This window comes from Coenobita brevimanus, chromosome 93, assembly GCF_032717465.1.
Source record: "Coenobita brevimanus isolate Jiangsu-jjx chromosome 93, ASM3271746v2, whole genome shotgun sequence".
Classification (NCBI taxonomy): Eukaryota; Metazoa; Arthropoda; class Malacostraca; order Decapoda; family Coenobitidae; genus Coenobita; species Coenobita brevimanus.
This window is the reverse complement of record NC_137046.1, coordinates 57,180,904-57,204,699: the sequence shown is the minus strand read 5'-3', so window position 1 is coordinate 57,204,699 and position 23,796 is coordinate 57,180,904. Positions and strand designations below refer to the sequence as shown.

Genomic DNA, 23,796 nt, shown 5'->3' with positions numbered 1-23,796 from the left:
TGATCTTGATTTTGGGGGATAAACCCACTTTTGGAAATCTTACTCAAAATTACAAAAGGGAGATTTTCCCCCAAAAATGAAGGTCAAAACTAATTAAAACACGGTATTTTGCACTGGAAACCATAAAAATAATAAAAGAAAACGTTGGTTACTTCTAAAAATTTACCCATTTTTCTTCTATAGCATCTTCACATATTATTTTTATTTTACTCTTGAAGGCTTGGCTAGGTTTGGTTATCTTCAAGAGTAAAACAAGAATTATTTACAAAGAAAATGTCACAGAAAAAAAAGTGTCATTGTCTAAAATAACGAAAAACAACGGATCAAAATCTCGTAACTTTTTTTTTTGCTGAAACAAACTTTTTATCCACAAAACTCGCGTTCACCCGAAAGTAAATATTTACCACTACCTCTAGCCTGTTATTATCCACCACGGTACCGTAGGCAACCCAGGTAAGGTTTACGGTAGTTGCTGTATTCTGAAACCTACCATGTACTGTACTTGTACGGTGCGAGACGGAGTTATGGCAGCCAGTGACAGATATGTGTCATGAAATCAAACTCCCCTGTGTTGAAGTGGTTGGAGTGGTCCTTCGATTATATGCAACAACCAATAAAAAAAATCCACAAACCACCTCCACACACCCATGCTGGAGCTGTTTATAAACATAATTGTTGTGTTCGAATCATGCGTCATCAGTTATTTTATCAGTGAATACTGTTGTTAAAGTGTTATGCCTTCCTACAGTTGTTATGCATAGATTATCCATATTCAATTAAATATGACAACGTCCTTGATATCTGAACCATGAAATTTACTTGGACTTAAGCATGCAGAGCAAAGTAATACTATCAAGAATCGAACACATCTAACTCACAGTTGGTTCATTCTTAATCAAATTTCGTGACACAGATACCTGTACGTTACGGTAATCTGGGGTACAACATACGAAAATTTTACCGAGTCAGCATGGCTAAACAAATCCTCAGACCTTTTATCAAAACAAATAAATGTTTTATTAGTGTATACTTACGGTTAGCTCAAGGCCTTCTTTATGGGATTAGTTTTCTCTCATCCAAGTATAAATTTCCGGTGTGTATTAACAACAACTATAACCCGTCTCTAGCTACACCTAGAGGTACTTTCCCCACCCCATTTTTCCTCAGACCTGTTTTCACCACTTGGATCCATTTTCCTGCATGGACCAATTTTTCACAGACCTAACAATTTCTCCCTTGGACCTACTTCTCCTATGAACCTCTTGTACTTCATGAACCTATTCATTTCTTCTCTACAGACCTGTTCCCCTCCTTATGCCTATTTTCCTCACGGACCTATTTTCCACCATGGATCTATTTCATTTATAGGCATATATTTCTTGCCATGGACATTTTCTCCCGATAGAGACACGATAAAAATTTACATGCAGGCCACCCTTCTTAAATTTACTTTCAAATTAGTATTTCCCGATAGTTTTTAGTGTGATTAGTTCGATTTTGACATTCACTGGAGGGGGTCTACGCCCCCGGCACAAACTCGGAAGGTTTATTAATAATCTCAAACCATTATGCGAAGGAAATGCCATAAAATAAGTCATTAATACCGGTGAATACTACTTTCTGAGGTAATTTTTTTTTTTTTCTGAGTGGGTTTGTAAACTAAAACCTGGGACATACAGAAGCCCCATATGTGCCTATTTTATACATGTATTTTTTCTATCTATCTATCTATCTATCTATTGCCAGACACCATAATCCCGTAAAGGGTGGCCATTTGACACTGAGTTAGTTGTTTAACAGGGAGGGGCACCAACCCTTCACCAACCCACTTGTTGACACGTAGGGAGCACGTATGGTTTGGTTATATGGTTACCACCCGGCGTTGTAAATGGTCTTTTTTTTACCAAATCGACCTATTTTATTCATGGATTTTTCTTTCTTTTACTAGTGGACTAATGTTTCTACCTGGGCCTATTTCGCCCAAGAATTTAACCCCCATGGTCATTTTTTTCTTATATGGACATCTTTCAACCACGGACCTAGCATTCAGTGAATGCATTCCCCTCACTCCATCCATTGATTATTCACGCATTCACCCAGTGTAGTAAGCCCCACTCCTGCCTTGTCCGTACATCCACCCACCCAGCCACGAAGCACAACCACCCAACCATAAAACTCACCTACCAACCCACCCCGTCTATGTGGTCTATACCCATCAACACTCACCCCCCCCCCCCATATCGCCCTGCTCTCCCCACCCATTCATCCACTTATTCACCTCACCCCACTCGTCGCACCCATTCCCCCCACTCACTCCAACCACTCACCCCACCCATCCCTCCTGTCTACCCACCAACATACAGTACCGAGCTTAGAAAAGTTTACAGAGAGAGAGAGAGCATAAGGTGAACAGACCATTACTGTATTTCTGTTGTTACTCTAAGCGACCGGTCCAAGTTTGTTTACATACTTATCTGTTTACGCAGGGTAATATCGGATTACTGATAGGTATGCGCGAACATTTCTGTTGATTTGTTGGTATTTAGTCAGAAGTGCTTTACGTCTTCATGACTGATTGGTATATCAGGGTAATTAATGGTGATAATGAATCTGCGGCTGATTAATAACCCTAAGTTGTTGAGCATCGCCACCTTTGCTTGTATTTGGCAGATCCATTTTGGGTGAAATGTAGAGAGTCCTTACACATTTGTTGATAAACTTATGACTAAGGTTAAGTCAAATTATAGAGTAATCAGTTTATGACACTCAGTTTCTGCAGAAATAATATAGCAAGGATAAGACCGAATCAACCAACTAATGTAACTTTCATGGTTAGGATAGATCCTGTTGGGCTTGATTTATATGGAAACCTTGCTTACAGGTACTATTAGTGGCACTAGGCTCTTGGGAGGTTCTCATGTGCTCAGTCACTTTTGACTTCAAACTGGGTTGGTGGTTTACACAGGTTGGTGTGAGGTGCCCTATAGTAGAATTCCACTTCTTTCCTAGCCCAGAACTTACAAAGTCTTGCTGCAAAGGCTTGGACAGGTTAAGTTATAACCACAAATTGAGGGAAATCTTTCCATATCAATGCTGTTTGAAGTGTAAATGATTTTTCTCTGAGATTCAGTCTTAGCAACTGGTGCTGTACTCTCAGTGGGTTTCCATTTGCCTCCCTTTCTAGTGTTCTCATGGGGGTCATCTTGGCCACTCCTACATCATGTACCATACTAGTACACCATGAATAATTTTGCATGTCTCAGTCACATTTCCATGCAATTATGTCTACTAAATTGTTACCCTGTTTAACTTTCAATCTTTCCTTGTAGCTCATGACTCAAACTGGGAATCATCATTGTTGCCCTTCTTTGAACATTTTCAGTTGCTTCTATATCATTTTGTTTATATGGATGCCAAGCTGCATTTTCATATCCTAGGTGTGGCATGACCAGCACTTTAAATATTCTAGGCTCTGTTAATAATAACTTAGAAATTACGCTTTCCTGCCTTTATAAAACCTATTTATTTAATAATGTGGTTATGTTTTTTGGTGGACAATAGTGGCATTTATTCAGTGCTGCTTCCACCCATGCTTTGACTCATTTGCAGTGACTCCTGTTTTGTTGCAGTGACTCCTGTTTTGTAAATCATATTGTCTCATCTATTACCAGTAATTGGTTTTGTATTATCACCATCATTAGGTTATTACAGTACCGGTACCAGTACTGATTTATCTTGTTCCAGGTCTGTGTTGTCATCGTATGCTTGGTGAAGCTTCCTAAGCCAGTCTCTTCATACAGTAGTTTTATAAAGGAAGAAATCTAGCATAGTGTACAGTACAGTATATTTTATTGTAAAAGAAGGAACACACCTAGATTTTCAACACCTCAACCCCAGTTGGAATTGGAATGTGTCAGTTCTGATGTGTGCTACAGCTGCCGTGGTATTTCATTTTGTACATCATCTGAATACGGTAACAGTTCTGACACAAATTCATCATTAAGACGATAATGCCAGTGTGAAGAAAATGTCAGTATGAGGATGTTTTAGCCAAATTTTCAGTAACTGATATCAGAGACAAATGAGGGTATAGTTGGTATGTCGTGGTAAGGCCCGGGAAACCATTTACAATGCTGGGTGGAAACCTTTAACCAAATAATAGGATGATGTGGAGCCTACTATGGTACCTCTGTTAACTGGGTGGAGATGCAAAGGAAGCTTCCATTCAGGAACCAAATCTTATAACTTTGCTATCTGTTATCATATATTTACTTTCAGATGGACATGTGGAGAGGATGGAGAATGAAAGAGTGACTAAGAGGGTGTATGTAGGTGAGCTGGAGGGAGGGAGAGGGAGGGGTAGACCGAGGATGAGGTGGAGGGATGGAGTTGAGAGGTATATGAGGGAGGGGGGGATGAGTTGGGGGGAGGGTAGTCAAATGGTGGGTGACAGAGTGACTTGGAGGCGTTTTGTCTGCGGCCACCCTTTGCTGGATTAGGGCGTCGGGCTATAGATAGATAGATAGATAGACTTTCAGATACCATGTATAAGATAGCTACTGTACTGTATGATACCAAGTATGTAGGGCGAGATACTTTTCAAAGATTCATTATTATGTTAATTCTTGAATAATGAGATGATGGACTAAAAATTGTTCTTGTTATGCAGCCCCACTCTGATGGTGAGACCAACCATGCCAGGAGGAAGACGCAACACATCAAGAGCTCCCCCACCAAAGCCCGTGGCACTAATGGATCATGACTTGAAGAGGTTACTGTTGGCATTTCTTTATCAGTATACGAGTACACTACCGTACATGTAATTCAGTACAAGAATAATGTAGGTCAGCATTATCATACTTCTAGGTACCGTAATGACTGTTCTATACTTCTTGCAAGTCAGAATGATGAAAATGATAAATATCAGCAGCATCCAATATGAATACTGTACGGTAATCATTATCATATTCTCACTAGAGTTATAATTTAAAAGGTTGAACTAGTGTTCAATATTTCAGTAATGGCTGTTTGTCTTTAAGTACAGTACAGTAGTCTCCAAGTACAATATTGGCATTGCACTTCAGATATTCTTGTACCATACCTAGTATTGTTTTATGCACTAGCTACTGTGTACCGTTTATTGTATCAGTAAGTATAGTACATTGTGTGTAATCACTATGAAGACTTTTTTTTGTTTTTATTTAATATATTGCTCAAGCTCATTTTTGTATATTACCATATCATAGTACCAGTTTCTTTGTGTAGGTACCGTAACTATATATACTTGGTGAAGTGCCATAGTTGACTCAGATAACAGTTTTATTTTCCCTGGGATTCTAAAACAGTTGTGTTGCAATACTTCTTTGGTTTGAATAATTTTATTCCAAATATCAGTAATCTATGTAATATTTATTTTGTACCGTACATACTTACTGTACTGAATGATGAATGATAATGTACCGCACATGGTAACTGCATTGTGAAAACATTAGCCATTTCACTACTAGTGGTCATTTCTGAATAGCTTTGAGTAAATTTGTCTATTAAGGAGATGGAAATATAAACACTCTTGTTGTATCAAGATGGTTAACGGGAAATCTATGAATATGTGTAACTGTCTTGTATAACAAGATGGAAATATAAAATAATTTTATTGTATCAGAATGGTTAATGCAGATTTTTACAAACCCCTGCAGTATGGGGGGGGGGCTTCATAATTTAAAAAAAAAAAAAAAAAAAAAAAAAAGTGGCAATAAGATTGAAAGTAAAACAGGCACCATCATACTGAAATGGAGACAGTTCAAGTTACTGATTGTGTATTTATCTGAAGAAGTTATGTCAAAGAGGAAAATAATATATTTATACTTTGTAGACTATGACCTCTTTTTAGGTGATTTTTTCAACCAGAAAAAAATGCTTGTTAGGAGAATTGTGCTTGTCTAATTGAGTTTCTTATTAGAAAGATAAATATGGGACTCTGCACATCTAGAACTTGACCATAATATAGTAAACCCTCAAAACCTAGAGCCCCTGTAGCTTAAAAGCAAGTGGAAAAGGCAGAAACAAAGAAGAAAAGTATAAAAAAATAATATTAATCTTGTAATAATAATAATAATAATAATAATAATAATAATGATATAATAACAATAATCAAGTAATGTTAATAATAATTATTTAAGTGGTAGGTGGGGGCACCCACTATCCATTCAGTTGGTGTAGTGCTGCCCTCAGGTTTCTACCCTTTCCTTTCTTGCTTCTCTCCTTCCATCCTCCTCTGTCTTTATTTTCTTCATTCTTTCCACCTCCTTCTCCCCATGGGTAACTTTACACTTCCTCCTCTGTCTTTCTTTCCTCCTTTTTCCTATTCCTTCTGCCTATGGGTGACTCTACACTGAGTGACAAACCAAATGGTTGCCTGTGCAACGGGAAACCGTTTACTGTGCTGGGTGGTAACTATATAACCAGATTATGGCACCTGGTGGTATAGTGGGTAAGTAAGGCACTCCAGTTGGATGCAGGTTTATATCCAAGGGATTTTTTTCTTTCTTTCTTTTTTTTAAATGCAAGGAGAAGGAACAAAAGGCAGAAGCCCGCAAGATTGTTCCCCCCAAGAAAAATAAAAAACGGAGCCAAATTCAGGATCTTTTCATTTTGAGATGTCTGGACACACTGTGTTTAAGACTGCAGATCTATGGTGGTAATTTCTGGGACATCAAGTTTGTTGGGGTTTATTGCTCACTTAATGCCACTCAGGGATGAGTGAAGCTGGTCACTGTCATCTTAAATGTCAGGACCAACTTGCCTAGCCCTGGGCTCCTACATTCCTCATGGGGCAACATAGGATTGGATGGATGGATAGATGGATGGGTAATTATTTGAACACGTGGCTGTGACAGTCTTGATTATTGCTTACTGGTACACCCTGCACTGTGCTGTATACATTAAGCTGTAAAAATACAGATGATTAGTAAAAAGTTCTTGAAAACACATCAGAAGCAGGGTTTTTGATGCCACATCTCATGCAGTTTTCCCAATTTTCCCAGTTGTATATCGTATACAGTCTGACCAGATATATGTGAACGAAAAAGGAGCAGTGAGGCAGTTGTGTAAGGCCACAACATGCATGAGTGGAATTCATGTAAGAAAAAGTGTTTGTGTATGCTCTGTGTAGTATAGGAACTTGTCTTAGTAAAATTATATGCAATAGCCATCATGGTTCAGTGCATCACTGTAGCTCGAATATAAACTGTTGTAGTCTTTCTTTCCTTCATTCTTTCCTCTTCTGCCTGTGGGTGACACTACACTGAGTGACAAGCCAACTGGTTTCCTGCACACCAGGAAACCATTTACTACATTGGGTGGTAACCATATAACCAAGTTATGGCACCTGGTGGTTTAGTGGGCAATTAAGGCACTCGAATTGGAATGAGCCAATGCAGGTTTATATCCAAGGGGTGGTTGGGGTTTATTGCTCATGTAATGCCACTCAGGGATGAGTGAGGCTGGTCACTTTCATTTTGAATGTCAGGACCAATTTGCCAAGCCCCTGGTTCCTATGCTTCTCATACGGCAACAGAGGATTGGATGATGGTTGGATGGATGTACAGTGTACAGTACTGCTATGTTTTGCAGGATGATATTATTATAATGCAGTCATACAGCACAAAGCATTAGAGATAGAATGGCAGAAAAATGTAAATGTTCTCCTTGTATATTTAATCTGCTGTACCCATTTCAGTACCAGTAATGTTTTTTTTTTTTTTTTCCATATTTTGTTTGCAATAATATAACCATTATCTCCCCTCAACAGAGGCCAGTTAACTTGTGATACAGTGTGCATGGATTGTACAGTAGTAGTGCCAGAGTACATTAATTGCTTTCCCAATTCTGTTAACAGATCAGGTCATACTGAGGATGGCCCACCACTGATGGCAATAACCCCTCCCAAGCACATGGCCATCCCAGACATCCCCCGCATCTCTGAGCTCGGGTTTGAGACAATGATGCTGGTGTTTAGCTTAGTGTCCCTTGCACTCCAGTATCTCAATATTTACCGTACTGTGTTCTGGCTTCCCCACTCACACACCAAATATGCCATGGTGAGCTTTAGAGAGATAGTTCCCTCATTTATTGAATAATTAATTGAGGTTTAGATAAGCATTATTATTATTTTTTTAAATATGAGTAAATATACAGGTTTGTAGGTGGTAGATGGGGGTGCCAATCATTCACTTACTCAGTGTAGTGCTACCTTCATTCGACTCAACAGTGAGTAACAACCCAAATGGTTTCTTTTAAACCAGGAAACCATTTTCAATGCAGGGTGGTAGCCATGTAACCATATGGTGCCTGGTGGTTTAGTGAGTTAAAGTGTTCCAACAGGATATGGCTTGTAAGGGTTTACATCTGATAGGAGTTTCAGGCTTATTACTCACATAATGTCACACAGAGACAATTGAGATTGGTCACCCTCGCCTTAAATGCTGGGACTGTGTTGCGTAACTCCATGCTCCTACACTCCTAATGGGGCAAAGGAGGATGGATGATGGATATAAGGTTTCTAAGGCCATGTGGATACTTTACTATTTGAAACCCACTTGCATCTCAAATTTGTGATAATGTTCATATTTTTTAAATTTTGCTAATATGGTAGTTAGAGAATTTACTTTTGTCCATCGTCTTCCCTAATGAATGTACTTCCTACATCACTCATCCTGTATCTTGAGTCATCCTTAGCTGTTCTTGTTTTTTCTCATACAGTAGACCCTCAATAATTTGGCTTGAATAAGACTCTTAACCAATATACTATAATCCTGTGTGTGTTTGGGGGGAGGGTCACAAGCCTGAAAGCATGAGAACCACTGTCTTATGTTCATTTGCTCATAAATTCTACAACATGTTTTCATACATTGACCTTGGTCACCTGATGATGACTCTTCATGCTGCTCAGTCTCTTGCAGCCTCACTATTCAGTCCCATAGTCTTGAGGTCACGCTCGATGAACTCACCCGAGGTCTTCGTTGATCTGCCTCTTGCAACTCTGCCTTCACTGTTCACGCCTCTCACCCTTTGCACCCAGTTGTTATTCACCATCCTCTCCACATACCCAGACCATCTCAGTGTACCCCTTCATATCACAACACTAACACATTCAAGTCCCAACCTTCCCCTCACTTTTCATTTGCAGTTCCAACCTCACAGACTTGTCATTCAAGGACATACTACACACCCATCTAATCATTATCATGTCTCTACACTTGAGCCTATGAATATCCCCCACCTTTACTACCTCCAAGTCTCACTACCATACAGCATCATACTCCTAGCACTTGTTGCATACAAGAATCCCTTAGCATGGAGGGAAAGCCCTCTCAGTATCAGTAGGGGCAACAAGTCCCTGAACTTCTTCTGTCCACTCCTTACCCTTTGCACTAACCTAGCTCCAGCCTCAACTCCAGCACATATCAAGTTTTGAGTGTGTGGAGAACTCCTCCACACACTCAGAATTTGCCAGTCTTTAATACCCTTCAGCAGTGTGCTGGAGTTGGATACCTTCACACTGTAACACTGATATAACCAGGCGGTTCCAATGCCATGTGAAGCAAGTGTCCCTCATCTCCCTTCATAGCCCCCCAGGAGGGGGTGGTTAACTGCAAAGTAAAGGCAACTTCAGCCTGTAGTCCACCTGGTGTATGTTCAGATGACCCTAGGGCACAGCAGTTACAACTCTTAGCAATTACAACTCTTAAGCTATAATGGATTTGATATTCGATTCCCTAACTATGAAATAAGATAGCCTATTCATAACTAACATTAAAAAAACAAATACCTGGATGATGATAGAAGGTAAAAAATTACCAGGAGTACATAAGTAATTGTAAATACTACTGTAGGCTAAGATGTATGGTAATTCACGTTTCAATGTCAAAATTAATTTTGATTGTCTTCCACTTTCCTCAGAATCTGTACCTGATAGATGCAAGTGTAGTGTGGTTTATTGTTGTGACGTTGACCCGGCGATGGGCTTGGAGCATCCTGAAGCTAGTCATTACAAGATGCCTGCACCAGTCTTTGTGGAAATCTGCTTTGTCTGTGGCACGGTGTGTGAGAGTGTTCTCGTTTTCATGTGTAGTTTTGACTAAGTTTTTACTCCAAAGCCTCTTACATCTGGCTTCCAGGTATTGAATTTACTTTTTTTTTTTTTTTCCCCTTTTTAAGCTTAAGTTATACCTTAAAGCTCCTTAAATCCTTCCAGATTTTGAATTTTGCTGTTGCAAAAGTTTCAGCGTGGAGTCAGTCATGATGTCCAATGTTTCATTCATTTATTTGGTTTTGTGGAATTGCAGTTCTGATAATTAAAAAAAAAGGATTATCTGTTCATGTAGATATAGTAACAGTGCTGATGCATTGCTTATTTGAGCTCAGAGTGTGATTATGTAGGAAGTTATTGTGCATAGAGTATGTCTTATCATAGTTTCTAGAGGATTGGTTGTTTATAAAATGTCTGAGAGGAGCTTAGTGTGAGAATGTGTAGTCATGTGTTGAAATATGCGCAGAATGATTTCTAGCGTACAGTAGGCCCTTTCTATTTTCTGAGAATGAGACATAGAATTACAAGGAAGTTTTAATTCACATTACATGTATTATATTAATTAGTACTGTCATTTGTTTATATGCTATACTTATAGTAGCAATAATACAGTGATACAAAGCAGTTCTTATGTCTTGCTTTTCTTTACAGAGTGGTGTTTGTATGTGCTATTGCTGCGTTGCTTGGTTTCTGCCTGTACACCATCAGCGATGCTCTTACATACATAAAAATTTTGGCTCTTGGCTATCCGTAAGTAGTAGGGTCTGTAGTGGTTGCTGAAAATTATTAATCATTTTGTTACCTAATAAGTAACCTGAAATATATAGAAGGTATAGACTAGACTTTTTTTTTTTTTAACACATAGCCAGTAACTGATTGGCACTACAGTAGTCAAGTCCCATATATTAACTAAGTTAACTAGAATAAGAATTTGGCAGTAGTTAAGAGTTTGGCAACTCTGCTGTTCAGGACTGCTCCTGCAAGGAGCCTGGTATTTTTCACAGCACAGGAGGAGGAAGATTTTGTACAGGAGTCCTCATTATACTGTACATCACATTTGCTTTTACATGTATATCTATTAAAGCCATGATAAGTTACAGAAGAACTACCTATCAGTGTTCCATTCCTACTTATAAAGCTAATTATACTCTTTTTTACTCTAACTTGGCCTAAAATTACCATCTCTTCTTCATGATTACTGTGTTGTACCAAGAGATTTAACAAAGAATATGCTGTTAGTCATGAAGAAGTGTTATGCAAAGGATGCAGAGATTATTTAATGCATTAATATGTCACTGAGCTGTATGAAATAAGTTGCAGTAGGACAAATATCTAGGCCAAGTTAAGGTAAAAAGACTATAGCCTCTTCATCCAGTTTACATAACTAGTTACTGTATATAGAAAATGTTGAGATATTTTAGAGAACAATCCCAGCTTATAATTAAGACTTCCTGCAGAAAGGAGTTTCTCCTCAGATTCATAGTTGTAGAGAAATGTTGTTTTTTTCGGTAAGGTCTCCTATCCCTAAGATTGGATCATGATCATATGATGATAATTTATTTTTCAGGCTTGTGTTTTATGTCTTCATATTTGACATGGAGATCACTTCTTTTCTTGAGGTCATACCTATTCCTCTACATTATAAGGAAGAAGGAAGCAAAGCTAGACAAGGTATTTGGTTAATATTAGTAGTTATGAATATATAGCTAATACTTATGTAATTCTTACTAGGTTTTTGTTGTATAGCCATGAAATTCAAAAGATGATAATAGGTATACCAAGTGGTCCGGTATGTTGAGATGCTCCAACAAGATTTGCCCATGAGTGTTCATGTTAAGGTGGGGGAGGGGAGTGGGATTTATTGGCTTCATATGTCATTCAAGGGCCTGTGAGTGGGTATCGTACCCTAAGTGTCTGGACTGAATTACTGAGCCCTAGGCCTTCGTATTCATAATGGGGTCATAAAAGCCTAGGTTTAGTGGCATATGGTGCTTATTCACACAAGGTGTGTTACTGGTCTGATCCTACTAATTTGGTAAAATCACCTGAATAGTTTATGTACCAACTGTATTTTCTGTACATAACCTGGTGGTGATAAGTGGTGGTGATCACTGTCTATTCACTTGATATAGTGCTGCCTACTTCTTCCTAAGGTGATTCTTCACTGAGTGACAACCCTAATGGTTTTATGTAGCCCAGGAAACCATTTACAGCATTGGGTCGTAACCATATAGCTATATAATGGGGTATATGGAGCCTAGTACAGTATAGTGCCCCTGTTAACTGGGTGAAGAGACACTAATGCAGCATCCACCCAGGAACCGACTTTCACAGTCTTCCCTGCACCTTGCTGTGTTTAGTTGCTATTCAGTGCAAAGGAACATTAGTTCACTGCATGGGATGGCCTGCAGGGGTGATTACTTACCAATGGTTGATGGGTCTGCTCATTCAGACAGACCAAGATTGCTTTGTTACAATTACTCCTACTACAGCACATTGCAGAGTTGTTGTTGAGTAACCCAGGCTGTCTGCCCAATTAGACCCATCAGTCACATGCGAGTAACTCCCTTGCCGTGCTGTCCTTTGCAGTGAACCACTGTTTCCTTCTTGTAGACAATGCCTCACCACAGTGAGGCACGGGGAAGAGTGTGGAGGTATGGTTCCAGGATGGATGCTGCATTTGCATCTCTCTGCACAGTTAACAGGGGCACCATATTAGGGTCTGCATCACCCCATTATTTGGTTCTATGATTGCCACCCAGCATTGCTAATGGTTTCCTGGGCTCCAGGAAGCAACTAGGCATGTCACTACATGTAAAGCTACATGATATGGAAGGAAGAGTAATATATAAAAAGTAACAGTGGTAGGTGGGGGTGCTTACCATCCACTCAGTTGACGTAGTGCTGCATTGGTTGTCTGCCCTTTCCTCTCTTCCATCCTTCCTCTTCTGTCTTTCTTTCCATCACTCTTTCCTCTTTCTTCTGCCTGCGGGTGACTTTACACTTCCTCTTCTGTCTTTCCTTCATTCTTTCCTCTTCCTTCTGCCTATGGGCAACTCTACACTGAGTGACAAGGCAAATAGTTTCCTGTACACCAGGAAACCATTTACTACACTGGTTGGTAACCATATAACCAAACAATGGCACTTGGTGGTTTAATGGGTAATTAAGGTGCTCCTATCAGATTGAGCCTGTGTAAGTTTACCGGTATATCCAAGGGGTGGTTGGAGTTTATTGCTCACGTAATAAAACTCAGGGACGAGTGAGGCTTGTCACTCTCATTTTAATTGTCAGGACCAGCTTGCCAAACCCCGGGTTCCTACGCTTCTTATGGGGTGACATTGGATTGGATGATGGATGGATGGATGAAACAGGAAGGATGGGAGAACTAGGAAGAGAAGAGGGCAGATACAGAAAAAGAATGATGAAGGTGAAAGGAGAAGTAGGCATTACTGCATGAAGTGAGTGGATAATGGTTGGACCATTAAACTGTAATGTATAAACTGTACTTTAAAACATAGTATAGGTTGAAAAAGAAAATATGAATTTAAATCCACACATATATAGAAATAGAAGACATGATATCAAGCTCCAGTGCAAAGCCTCTCTCTTTTACCTTTCATCAGCTGCTGAAAGAGAGCAGATGCCTGGACAGCCAACAGAGTTTTGGTATTGCCATTCTAACACTAATCTGCCTGTTAATTTTTGAATTTTATCACCAGAGTACTGTAAAAAAGTAAATAATAAGACAGTGCAGTAAATTAATAACATAGTTCTGACTAATTTTTTTACTCAGTTGGATTTTTATAATAGTTACAATAATGTTTAAAATAATGAGTCCTATTCGTTTTCGTTTTTAAAGGCTCCAACATGCTTGCATGTGTCGGCCTTGGTCACCTAATGGCGGCTCTCCATGCTGCACGATCCATTGCAGCCTCCCTGTTCAGTCCCTTAACCCTAAGGTCACACTTAATGACCTCGTCCCATGTCTTTCTCGGTCTACCCCTCATAACCCCACCCCCAATATTAACACTTCTCACCTTCCTCACCCAACTATCATCCCCCATCCTCTCCACATGTCCAAACCACCTCAATCTACCTCTCCTCATCACAACACCAATACACTCCAGTCCCATCCTACCTCTCAACTCTTCCATTGTAAACCCAGCCCCTCCAGGCCTTGGACGCAGGGACGCACTGCACATCCACCTAATCATTGTCATTTCTGTACGTCTGAGCCGGCGAATGTCTTCCTCCTTCACTGCCCAGGTCTCACTGCCATACAGCATTACACTCCTAACACACGCTGCATACAAAGACCCCTTAGCACGTAGGGAGAGCCCCCTCAATGTCAGGAGGCAAGAGCTCCCTGAACTTCTTCCAACCACTTCTCACCCTAGCCACAGAGCTAGCTCCAGCCCCACCTCCAGCACACAACATGTCTCCTAAATAACAAAACTCTTCCACACACTCAAGAGATTCACCAGCAAGTTCAATTCTTTCACGTCTGACGATCTCCACCTGCTCACCCCGGCACGCCGTACACATAAAATCAGCATTATCTCGCAGTCTGCCTCTGATACCACTACATCTCTTATGCACCCATTTATCACACACACCGCACAAGATGGAATTACTTCCCACGCCCTTGTGGCAAACTGCACATGGCCACTCTCCCTCGTCTTTGACAGTACCGCCACCAACCCTAGATATCATCACTTTTGTTTTATCTGCATTTACCCTTAAACCCTTTTGCCCCATACCATCTCTCCACTTCCTAAACCTTTCCTCCGCCTCCCTTTCATTCTCTGCAATCAACACCAAATCATCAGCATACAACAACTCCCACGGGAGTCCGTTTCTAAAGTCACGTGAAAGGGCTTCGAGTACCATGATAAACAACATGGGACTCAAGACTGACCCCTGATGCACACCAACATTCACGGAAAACTCATCACTCAAATCTCCATTCACTCTCACCTGGGTGTGAGCACCCACATACATGGCCATAACCACCCTAACCAGCCACTCCTCCAAGCCAAGCTTTCTCATTGCCCACTTCACCACCTCTCTAGGGACTCTGTCAAAGGCCTTTTCCAAATCAACAAAAACAAAATAAAGATCCCTTCTCCTACCAATATATTTTTCCTGAAGCTGTCGAACAATGAATATGGCATCAGTGGTCCCCCTACCTGGCATAAACCCAAACTGCATCTCATCAATATTCACTCTTTCTCTAATCATACCTTCTAAAACTCTCTCCATTACCTTCATTATCTGATCTAAAAGCTTTATACCTCTATAATTCCCTCTTTCCAGGGCATCACCCTTCCCTTTATACACATTTACAATTACACTCTTCAGCCAATCATCTGGGACAACACACTCATAAATAATCCTATTTATCAGGTCAGTGACTAAACTCACCCCTATATCGCCTGAGGCCTTCAACATTTCGGCAGTCAACCCAGACACACCTGCTGCCTTCCCCACCCTCATCCTGCCTATTGCCTCACTCACAGTAGCAGTATCAATCAAAGGCCAAGGGCCAGACACTGGATCTGCTGGCTCCAAAACCTTCCCTGTCCCAGTCAAACTCCTCATTCAACAACCGGTTATAATGCTCTCTCCATGCATCTTTAATATCCTCACTGTTCACCACTACCCTTCCTTCATCATTCTTCACACACTGCTCACCTATGATATCCCGATTATCCCTCTTCACCTGACCTGCCACCCTAAATATATTTTTCCTTTCCCCATGATTTAGGTTATCAAGTAATTGTCTCTGTGACTCAGACTTTGCCCTGTATACCTCTCTCCTAGCCCTACACTTGGCAGCCAAATATTCCTCTTTGCTACCACCCTTCTTCCATTCCCGGAAAAGCCTTCTTTTCTCCTTAATTGCAGCTTCTACACCCTCATCCCACCATGAAGTTACTTTATGTCTTGGTGGTCCTCTTGTCCAGCCGCATGTTACATCAGTAACTCTCAAGAAATTGTTCTTGAGGGCTCTGTACTGTTCATTAACGCCTCTGTCTACAGCTCCCTGTTCAGCCACCACTCTCCTCAACTCGCTATAGAAGGCATCCCTTACTACTTGGTTTTTCAGCTTCCATATTTTCCTCCTAGGTACATAAGTCCTCTTTTTCATCATTTGTTCTTTAAGCACCATATCACAAATCAGTAGTTTGTGCTGCTGCACACACTCCTCACTTCCTATAACTTTAACATCCCTCACTAACCTCCTATTGGCCCTCCTAACCAGAAAATAATCTATCTGACTGCTATTTCCCCCAGACTCATACGTAATTAACCTACTGTCTCTTTTCCTAAAATATGTGTTGCACACAATCATGTCCGTTGCCTCCCCAAACTCGAGTATCCTTTCCCCTTCTGCATTCCTTAGACCATATGCACAGCCCCCATGCACTCCTTCATAACCTTGGGCTGCTTCACCTACATGACCATTTAAGTCCCCTCCCAAAATCACTATCTCATCATCCCGCATACCACCCACTACACGTATTAAATCATCCCAAAATCTATCTTTCTCTGATTCATCCAATCCTGCCTGTGGAGCATATGCCGATATAATCACAGCTATCTTTCTTCCCAACAGAATTTTCACAACCAATATCCTATCGCTTACTCTCAAAACATTCATAACATATTCCACCCATTTCTCCGCAACCATCACACCAACACCTCCATATCCATCTGTCCTCCCCTGCCAAAACAACTTATAGCAACAGTCCTTCCCAACAATCTTTCTGGCTGATCCACCCCTGTACTTGTTACCATGCACAAGAACATGACTGTGAGCTGGCAAAAGACTGCTCAGCATCAAGCCATATTTCTGCCTGCCTCCCCTTACCCTCCCCATCCACTTAGAGCCTTATCATGGTGCTGCTAATCAGGGTTCTCATTGATTAAATAACATTGATTTAATCGTATGATAAAATCAGTGACTTTTTTTTTGCCACAAAAATCATGATTTTTTTGAATTTTTAAATTTTTTGGATTTTTTAAATCTAAAAGTTAACAAAAATAAAATCTGAAGGTTTATAAAAATTGTGTATAACTTTGTGTTGGCATTCATTTATTCAGATACTTAAGCATTAAGTTAGCAGATTTTGGAGACTGGTGCCATTAGGAATTGCTGCATTGTATGACAGAAAAAATATTTTTACATTTGTGTAACTAAGTTTTGAAATTATTTGTACTTCTGAAATAATGAGCCATAAATAAAAAACCAAAGCCATAAGACTAGGTAGGCTATGCTTGGTCACTTAAGGCCATGTGATAATAATATCTAAGGCCATGTGATAATAATATCAGGTTAAGATTTTTCTGTGTGGTATTATAATCAGCTTTGGAATATGCTGTCTTGATTACCACTGGCAACTCATCCTTAACCAGTAGGGTACAGACAGGACTTGAACAGGTATGTATCTGGATTCTGGACAGTGGCTTTCAGCCTGAACCATCAGTGGATAGACAGGACAGGAAGTTAACAGTATTCAGTATACTGCTTTTGAAATATTAGCTATATAATAAACAGAAAAATCAAGTAAATAAATAAAATCAATAAATTGAATAAATCTATCTATCTATCTATTGCCAGACGCCTCAATCCCGTTTGGGGTGGCCACAAACAAATTGCCTCTAAGTCGCCCTGTCCCCCGCCATTTCACTGCCCTGCTCCCAACTCACACCCTCCTCTCTCATATACCTCTCCACCCCATCCCTCCATCTCATCCTCGGCCTCCCCCTCCTTCTTCCCCCCTCCACCTCACTCATACACTCTCTTCGTCAGTCTTTCACCCTCCATCCTCTCCACATGGCCAAACCACCTCAGTGTGTTCCTCATAACGCTTCCTATCACATCCACATCCACACCACAATGCTCCTTTATATCCTCATTCGTCAGCCGGTCTCTCCATGTGACTCCACAGGCTCCTCTTAAATAACTCATCTCCACTGCTCTCACTCTTGACTTGTGTCCTTCCAACAACGTCCAAGCTTCACTTCCGTACGTTAGAGTTGGTATCACAATACTGTCATGTAGTAACTTTTTCACTTCCATGCCCACTTCCCTGTTTCTCATCACTGCTTTCAAAGAACCAACAACCTTTCTTCCCTGCTGTACCCTTTCAAGCACTTCACCCTCCAAACCTCCATCCCTACTCATCACACTACCCAAGTACTTAAACGTACTCACATATTCCAATTCCTCACCATCCAACCTCGCTGTACATTCACTGACTTCACCTCTCTCAAAGACCATCACTTTACTCTTCCCTACATTCACCTTTAGATTCCATTTCTTACACACTCTCCCAAACTCATCCACCAAGCCTTGCAGCTCCCCTTCGTCTTCACTCAACAACACTGTATCACCTGCAAACAACAGTACAGGGAGTTTCCAAACAGTATCCTCTCTCACCAGGGCCACTCCAACATCCACTACCCTACCTTGTACCTCTTTTATTACCCCATCCATGTACAGATTGAACAACCATGGAGACATGACACATCCCTGTTTCAACCCAACTTTCAAAGAGAAAAATTCACTTAGTTCACCATCCACACGCACTGCAGCCTTCGCACCATCGTACATACTCTTCATAGCATTCAACAACTTCCCCTTTACTCCATGTATTCTTAACACTTTCCACAATCCTTGTCTATCCACCCTGTCATATGCTTTCTCCAAATCAATAATATCCGCATACAACTTCTTTCCCTTCTCTAGAAACTTTTCCACTAAAGATCTAAGAATGAATATCTGATCTACACAACCTCTTCCCTTCCTAAAGCCTCCCTGTTCTTCTCCAACTACTTTCTCTGTTCTTTCTCTGAAAATAAAAAAAATAATAGATTTTTTATTTTTTATTTTTTTACAAATTCAAAAAAATCACCAACCCTGCTGCTAATTATGAGGTGTACAGTGCTACTGCACAACACCAGCTACAGTTTTCAATAGTAGCTGGCAAAAGAAAAGATAGCTTACTATTAAGTTTATTACTGAGTGAACTTATATAATTTATGATGCATTTTACTATCATTTTTAAGTGTACACCACACACTTAGTACACCTAGAATATACTGGGTTCACCGTTGATTATATGATGGATGGAAAGTAATGAGGCAGTACATTGTCTTGGTATCACAGTGCTGTGAGTTTTCCATGAAGTATACCCTCATAATAATATGGTTATTTTTATTTTTATTTTTTAAAATGAAGATAGGTATAGCCCTTTCATCTTGACCCTTTAGGTGTAATTGGAGTTACACACTCAAGCACAGACACACACACATGCACAGATAAACAGACATTAATTTTCTTAATGTTTTTCCTCGCATTTACTTGTAACTGTGCAAGACATTGTAACTTTATTCTAGTAGATGTCTTGTATTTAGGAAGCACCTTCCAGAGTGGCAGCCTTGTCTTGCACATGGGTATGATTCCCAGAGGCGCTTGGAGGGTTATTGATCATGCAGTAGTATTAACTGGAATGAAACTTAACAAATTAATTGCATGTCTGGCCGAGATTTGATCTCAGGCCCTCGCGCTCCTCACGTGTGCATGTTGCCACTGAGCCAAAGAGAGAATCCTCGCATTGCCTCCAAGCAGTGCGGGCTTTTATAGACCCCATAACATTACTCTTTTCTCCCTTGGTGATTAATTTGGTGAGTTTCGAATACACATAGTAGCATAGCATTGGAGGCCACCACTGAGGATACTGCAGACCACGCCGAACAGCTCATCCCCGGGATGTAAGGACTAGGATGCTGTCAGCTAACTAACAGCATCATTGCCCTCCAAGCCTCACCTCACATCCCACACCACTGCCAGCCAATGTAATAACCGAACTGTAACTCAACAGATTAATCATTGGTCTGACTGAGATTCGATCTCAGGCCCTCACGCACCACACGCGCTCATGTTACCACTGAGCCAAAGATAGGATCCTCACTTTTCCTCTCGGCAACATGGGCTTTTATAAACCCTGTGACACAGTGATACCAAGGGCATAGATTAATCTCCTTCCTTTAAGTACAACATTATTGCAATACTATTAAGTACAATAATTACTGTACAGTACTAGACTATTAGTATTATTAGTGTTAACTCTCTTGAACATCCCTCCAGCGGTACCTCGTATTATCCAGCACTCGTGCCAGAACAGTGCAGAGGCAGTGCGAGGGGAAGTGGAGTTTCTCACAAATGACTGCAACAAGCGCATGGCTCAAGTCATGTACCAAACTATTGTCATCGTATACTACACCACTCTCATACCTTGCTTCTTTGTACCGGTCAGTATATAAGGAAAAATTAAATATTAAGGTACTATTTCTGACTGTAAGGAAAAGCAGGTGATGTTGGTGATTATTTTACAGACATGAGGGTGAAAAATTGAAATGGGACTGTTAGGAAATATAACTGGGTAGCAGATTCTAGATAGAATAAAAAACATTTATCAAACATATGGAGTAAGGAAGTCTGTTGGTTATAAAAAGGTATTAGAGAGTGTGTTTATATACAGAAAGAGTGACATAGATCAGTTGGTGATAAAGGTATATGTGCTGGAGTTTGATGGTGGGAGGAGGTGTGGTTGGCCTGTGCCAAGAAGATGGATGGATACAGTAAATGAGGGTGTGAGAATCCAGTATGTGAAATTAGGGCAGTAAAGATCTGATAGAGGAATGAAGTAGACAGATGATGTATGTATGGAGATTCACAGGACAATGGTTGTCTTTTTTTTTTTTTTTCCAAATCAGTGGAAATATTCTCTGTCATAGGTGTATGTAGAGTCCATCTTTACAGAAAAAAAAAAAAAAAAATTGTGCCGGTGCTTTTACTCAAGGTGTAGTCAGGCTTTTGAAGTTATTTGTATATGTATGTGATTGTGTAACCCATTTACCTGGGCATGCTATTTTTTCTTCCACTTTCTCTCAGCCTTACCATTTTCCGTATTTAAGTGGTTTGGATGGTCATAAGGATTTTAGTTACAAATGATTTAGGATGTAATGGTAAATAGTGAAGTTGTGTTGTGACCCGAGTTGCTGCTTCATTTGGAACCTTCTTTGCATTGCACTTGTTTGGGTAGAATATAAGAATGTTTTAAGGCTTAACATGATGCCTTCCTGTTTCAGAGTGCACTTTACTATGATGTTACCTGGGTGTCGTGTCACATCCTGTTTGTTACGACTACATGCTTCATGTGGCATCTCCTTTACTGCTACCCTGCAAGGTGAACTCTTTATTTGCTTGAAATATTGCTTCTGGTAAATATGTACCATATATAATGGCATACAAAGCAACCTTGAAAGGATTAAAAGTCCATTCCCTGAAACTGGAGGTTGTCTTTTACTTCAGGTATAAAATGTAATTTTCAGTGATGTAGGTTGTAAACCTAAGTGATCACTGGCAGTGCACTGTCTGTTATACCCATAGTTCAGATACACCAACTTAATGCATTTTCTGTGTTATTGTTAGTGATGTTTGTGTGACATTCACCCATGATGACAACCAAGACTATATAGGAAAACTTGGGGTTGTCAGGTATACTCCATTGCCTTGTATGCTAGTGCATACAGTGAATAAAATAACTACCCACCATGTTGGACAGCTAAAGTGTTTACTTGTTACTATTGTCTCTAGTTTACTTTCTCTTTGTAGTAGTTAACCCCTCGGCTGCGTATAGGATTCCAGAAATGCTGATTGATAGTGTGTGTCGAACATTCTGGAAGAGCTGTGTGAAATATTGTGAAATTTTTGGTCTTTCTCGCACCTACTTCATGCTTATGCTTGGTGAGTGAGTTGCGAACTGTCAGTGTGGAGTGTAAACTTTGACTAAAATATCATCATGTTTGGTTAGGTATAAGTGGTTCAAAACGCATGATGAAAACACGATTTTTTAAACCGGTTTTCCCGCACTACGGACATAGGAAATGTTTAGGGCTGCTGCAGCCTAGGGGTTAAAGATGACATTTTTAGTGCATTATATTCGTTACTTTCATCTGTGATGCAGATACTGTGATGTTCTGCATCGAGCTTCTCTACATTTGGGTGGTTGGACACGTGTTGAAGGTCGGTCAACCCATGCTCCGTATAATCCCTGGTCCAATTCTGTGTTATGGCCACAAGGGGCCCTTGTCAAGCACAACCGGGAGCTATACAGAGCAGAGGGGATCACAAATGCGGCTGAGCCTGGCAATACCACACATGCCAGACTCTATGTAAGTTTATGCACAAGGTTTGGCATTGTTTGCATTATTATAATGTAATGCATACCATATGAAGTTATGACAAACTCTTAACATATAGACAACAAAGTAAAACTATACTGTATTATTCTTAATGATCACAATCATTTTTTATTGCATGCTCATTTATGTAGAAGCAAGATTATGATTGTTACTGTTCTGGTTGGTGGTTTTATGATTCACATAATATATAATATAAGAGGGTGAATTGTTCTTAGAATTAGGCAATTTATTTGAGTAATTCCCTACAGGCAATATTCTGTGATCCATCACGGCCAGTGTTGGTGCTGGTTTGGGTATGTGTATGCTGTGTTCTACTGCACCTAGTTTTACTTGCTTCTATACACCAATGGCATCAACTTTTAGCCACTGCACTCGTCCTCATGGCATCGTATGCTGCCCTATACTACCTCCTTCGTGACTATCTTGTACTCAGAAAAGTTTATCAGCAGGAGCAGCAGTTGCAAGAAAGAGTTATAAGTTAAAATATGTATATGAATTTTTTGCTCAGTTTTTGCAGGTACGCCTGTATAGTTTTATAAAATCTTTGAGTTGGAGCAATGAAATTCCTGAGACACGTATGACTGTTATTTTGTTCAGCCATTGCCATTTTTTGTACAGATATCTTTTTACTGACAGGTAATGCAGCAGCATTGATATATTGTTATGACAGTAAAATTCCCTACATGCAGAATGAAAACAGAAACAAGTAAAACAAAATAGTGTGTCCTCCTATAAATCTGAGTGGGATTTGTTAAGGTGTACAAAAACATGTTTGTTTTTTGAAGCTTGCCACTGGTCTAGAATAGGATAAGTTAGAAGTGTGATTGTTTAGTCATATTTGTTGCCAGTGTCCTAATTTTCAGGATTATTGCCTGAAATTAAACATTACTCTATTTTAATTATATGAACAGTGGTATTATTTATTTATTGAAAAAAACTTCTCTTCATAGTTTCATTTTATGTCTTCATGAAATGTACATGTACAATGAGATGCAGTGTTTCTTCATTCTTGAATCGGAAGAATGGATAAGGTACGTTGTATAATTTTTATTTATTTTCATCTCTTATGAAGACTACCAATACCCCTAATGAGATCATGGCATCGAAAAGCTTATTTTGATTTTATAATAATGAACTGGAGAATTAAAGTAAGTAGAGGGTTTTAGTGTTATACTGGTACTTAAGCTTGGGTATGTTCACAGTACTTTATATCCCTTAGTTGAAATATGCCATTGGGGAAGTTAAATATTTCACTGTGGTGATGATCTTTTATATTTTATTCTTATTGCTATTAGACAACATTATTCAGGTTAGCAAAGTACCCCTGTAGTGAAGGGGATGAGGAAGGTTACATCAAATCCATCCACTTCTAAAAGTTTCCCAAAGTAAAATTGTGTAAACTGAACAAAGATGAAATAAAAACAATG

At 39.9% G+C, this 23,796-nt stretch overlaps 1 protein-coding gene across 1 annotated transcript; it reads left to right on the top strand.

Annotated features, from left to right (window-relative positions):
- Positions 1-2,456: 2,456 nt before the first annotated feature.
- LOC145412509 (transmembrane protein 39A) lies at positions 2,457-23,264 on the top strand. Its single transcript, XM_080282395.1, has 10 exons — positions 2,457-2,508; positions 4,670-4,771; positions 7,898-8,099; positions 9,961-10,100; positions 10,742-10,840; positions 11,658-11,761; positions 20,250-20,413; positions 21,254-21,351; positions 22,132-22,339; positions 22,618-23,264. Exons 2-10 carry the CDS (start codon positions 4,680-4,682, stop codon positions 22,849-22,851), a joined length of 1,341 nt encoding a protein of 446 aa, XP_080138521.1. The 5' UTR covers positions 2,457-2,508; positions 4,670-4,679; the 3' UTR covers positions 22,852-23,264.
- The last annotated feature ends 532 nt before the right edge of the window (positions 23,265-23,796 follow it).

Excerpts from the sequence above, each read along its gene's own strand:
- LOC145412509 (XM_080282395.1), top strand. The coding sequence starts at position 4,680 with ATGGTGAGACCAACCATGCCAGGAGGAAGACGCAACACATCAAGAGCT. Across the intron at positions 11,762-20,249 it reads AGGAAGCAAAGCTAGACAAG|CGGTACCTCGTATTATCCAG; the intron begins GTATTTGGTTAA and ends ACATCCCTCCAG. Across the intron at positions 20,414-21,253 it reads TACCTTGCTTCTTTGTACCG|AGTGCACTTTACTATGATGT; the intron begins GTCAGTATATAA and ends TTCCTGTTTCAG.